Source organism: Mizuhopecten yessoensis, unplaced genomic scaffold, assembly GCF_002113885.1.
Source record: "Mizuhopecten yessoensis strain PY_sf001 unplaced genomic scaffold, ASM211388v2 scaffold6759, whole genome shotgun sequence".
NCBI classification, from domain to species: domain Eukaryota; kingdom Metazoa; phylum Mollusca; class Bivalvia; order Pectinida; family Pectinidae; genus Mizuhopecten; species Mizuhopecten yessoensis.
This window is the reverse complement of record NW_018406710.1, coordinates 891,660-895,424: the sequence shown is the minus strand read 5'-3', so window position 1 is coordinate 895,424 and position 3,765 is coordinate 891,660. Positions and strand designations below refer to the sequence as shown.

General features: G+C 35.9%; 2 protein-coding genes across 2 annotated transcripts in view; both read left to right on the top strand.

The window, feature by feature from the left end:
• Nucleotides 1-10: 10 nt before the first annotated feature.
• LOC110452604 (toll-like receptor 4) overlaps nt 11-3,765 on the top strand; it is a 16,576-nt gene continuing 12,821 nt past the window's right edge. Inside the window, exon 1 of the mRNA XM_021501238.1 lies at nt 11-3,370. The gene's annotated coding sequence lies outside the window, so the exon portion shown is untranslated. The remainder of the gene's footprint in view (nt 3,371-3,765) is intronic.
• LOC110452588 (toll-like receptor 2) lies at nt 46-525 on the top strand. Its single transcript, XM_021501219.1, has one exon. It carries the CDS (start codon nt 46-48, stop codon nt 523-525), a length of 480 nt encoding a protein of 159 aa, XP_021356894.1.

Sequence of the window (3,765 nt, the reverse complement as noted above, 5' to 3'; positions counted from 1 at the left end):
ATAGCTTTCATTGTTTACAAAGGACGTTATCATATCAAACACAGAATGCTACTCGTTCGCTCTCTGCAACCGTACGACCGTCTTCCAGACGGCGAAGAATTTGTGTATGACGCATTCGTCGCTCACCACGTGGACAATAGAGTCTGGGTTATAAACCATCTACTACCCTTCCTCGAGAAACAGAGGAAGCTGCGTCTTTGCCTCCACGAGAGGGATTTCCTTCCAGGTAATTTCATTGCCGACAACATTGTTAACAATATGAAGGTGAGCCGAAAAGTGATATTGGTTTTCTCTGAAGACTTTGCGGACAGTGAGTGGTGCCTATTCGAGGCAACGACCGCCTACAACAGGATACTAGCGGAGGGAGCATCCTCTGTTGTTATCATAATGCTGGAGGACATTAGACACCGACCCGTCGATAATACCATTCGGAACCTTCTCCACGCCGTCGCCTATATAGAGTGGGGAAGCGAGAGGAGTGATCGCCCAGTATTCTTTCGGAAACTTCTCGATGCCCTCCAGTGATGGACTCGTATTTCTTGCACACCAGTTGGGCTTTCAGCTCATAATAATGGACTTGAACATTTAAGAGTGGGTTATACTTTTCGGAATTTGTATTTTATATTACGAAGTTCACTGAATAGAATGTCAGCTTGGATGCAGAGAGTCATATTGTTTCATCCTTTTACTAATACTGCAAAACTAGTTCTGGCCAAATTCATCATTATGTATGCAAGAAACTAAAATCAAAGTCCTATGTGTACCTGTAACTACCAAACACTTCCTCCTCTAATGTCTAAACTACCAACAATTAAGAATACACTGTTTTCGACGCCTTACTCTCGACTATATTCATTTTTGTTACCATACTACTATATGGTAGTCCTGACATGCCAATTCAATATAATGAGTATATTTTGACTGCGTCCAACAGTATATCTGTTATTCAAGAATATTTTGAAACTTTGTGTTCTACTGTTATTGTATGCTTTAATGTTATATTCAGCGTAGAGCCTTTTTGAAAATGTATTCAACTTGTACAGTTCCATGGTGTTACCATATTATATCCCAATAAGTCTTCCCTTCATAAATAAACTTTTGGTTTTATTTGCTACTTTTAGCAAACTCTTTTATTCAAACTCCTCTGCTCCCCTCGCCTTTATTTCTTTAATTAATAATGTATCAACAGTCATTGTAGTCCTATCGCTAAATGTACTGAATGAATGTTAGAAGACGGACGTATACATAAGTAGCATGTGTTTGTTTTCGAATCCTTGTATTATGTATATTATGTGCATTTATCTAATATATTAACAATACAATTTAATTTCAACTTAATTACGGATCCTAACAATTATCAAAAGGTTGATCGGTTTTGATAGCCTATCAGTCTTACCAGGTGCTTTTTGGAAATGTGGAAATATTATTTATATTATGGTTATTTGCAAAACCGACAAACATAGTCAAGACTTTTTTTAAATGTTTATTTGCTGCTTGATTCCGATCGCAACGTGAGCTTAATTACTGTCAATAAACTTTAAACATTACATCCCCTTGTTACAAAGAATCAGTTTTTTTAACTTTATCTTATTTGCACGTATTTTTATTTTTTTTTGCATTTTTTTCATTATGTTTATGTACTTAAGGACAGGAAACTTTTTTTCATATTTCGAAAATATTAGAACGGGAATCATTGGGTTGTCCCCGACAAAATGTGATATAACCAGGTTCTAGGTAGTGACCAGATTTCCAATTAATTAACAGATGTCTGGTGTCTCTATTTGAGATTTATTCAGCTTTTCTTTCAACAGTATTGTTGGTATGTACATATACCTATATACATACATTAAGTATGAAATATTAACAAATAAATAAAAATCACTTTTTTATAAATCTGATGTTTTTTATTGTAATGTATTTAATATTTGTGATGTATGTCTTCTATTATCTTTTTTAGGTATATTTACATTTGTTTATATTTATCTGTCTGTAAAATATTGTTTTCGCCCGTTATCACTTTTACCTCTCTATAGTACGTGTTGCTCTCGTTTGGGGTATACCCTTATTTATCAATTACGGACTTGCTGAGGTGAATTTGTTGTTATTTGATCCTGAAAAAGTGATATTAACCGAGACGAAGTCGAGGTCCAATATAACTTTTCCGGCCCGTTAAACCACATATTTAACTATATCCGTAATTGATAAATAGGGATGTTTTAATAGGTGCTTAATCATGTTTTAAGTATAATAGAACTATGCAAATTCTACGAAAGAAAGTGCAGCATTTGGCAGAAAGCATTGAGACATTAAAATAAAAGTGACGTTATGAATTGAATAAGGACCTGCTATTTCTTAAACTAGTAACATCAAATCAATATCAGAAAATAACCGACCTCTACGTAATCATGATCCAGCTTTCTCAGTCTGGCGGTGGCCCCCTAAGCACTCGTCCTTGTATGACCTGGGCTGTTGCAAGGACGTTAAACCCAAAACAAACAAACAAACCGATAGCACTGATCTGCTAGCAAGATAGTCACTTTTCTCATACTGTATCTCTTTCTACATTTCCCGTTAGTGTTGCTAGGAGTTCATTCTAGACCAGGGACGCTGTAGGGAGACACTTGAATACATAGGTAAACATCATTGATGTAGCTACTCAACCATTGTTAGGTCATAGGGTGGGCATGGTTTTGTAAAATATTTATATTTGTGTGTGATATATACACATCTGCGGGAGCGATAAACACGTATGACCTGTATTAAATATAATAAGACGATTGTTTTGTTTTCTTATACGCAACACTTATATATATATATATGACTGAACCTCGGATCAAACTCAACCGAACCTAGCTTAAACTCATAGTATAATCTTACCGTAGTGACCTATTACAGAAATATTTAAGAGCGACATTTTTACCCAGTACTTATCCCCGTCCGATTGCAATGTGAAATGTTAGACAGTTCTACTGTTTTCCCCCTACATACAGAAACTTCCCCTTCATTGCGTTTTCAATATAACTAAAGCGCGAGTGGGCCAGAGTACTATCGTTGACACAGTAATTACATTGGTAGGAGTGCCTCTGAATTCATTTTGATCTAGTGTAGAACCTGTACATCATGTTTAAAATGTACACAGTCACGATTAAGATTTTATGTACACTTATACAGCATTTCATCAATATACAGTGGATATTCGTTATTTGATTACTAAGTGTGGGGTATTTGTCGGGGTTGTCTTCCCTGCGTAAGGAAACGGTTGCATGAACCAGGAAGTGTAATTTGACCAAAAATTAAATAACGAGGTTTTACCTTGCGATATTCATTTGTGTATACGTGACAGATAGGCGAATACCCGGTGAACACGTCTGTGAGTATTGTAACAGAATTTGATGATTCATGTATTTTGTACTTCATAGACTGTGTGATATTGTTTAAATCGCTGATACCATTTCTGTTACATGTTTAATGGAAAGGTTATGGATACTAAGGTATGTAGGTGGATTATAGGTTGAGATTAGTAGGGAAGTGATAGGTATGTGTGACCCACATATATGTAGGTGTCAGAGGTTTGGGATTTTGTACGTAGTAAGAGAAGAGAGAATTCTCATTTCTGTTACATGTTTAATGGAGGGGTTATGAATACTAGGGTATGTAGGTGGATTAAAAGTTGAGATAAGTAGGGAAGTGATAGGTATGTGTGACCCACATATATATAGGTGTTAGAGGTTTGGGATTTTGTACGTAGTAAGAGAAGAGAGAATT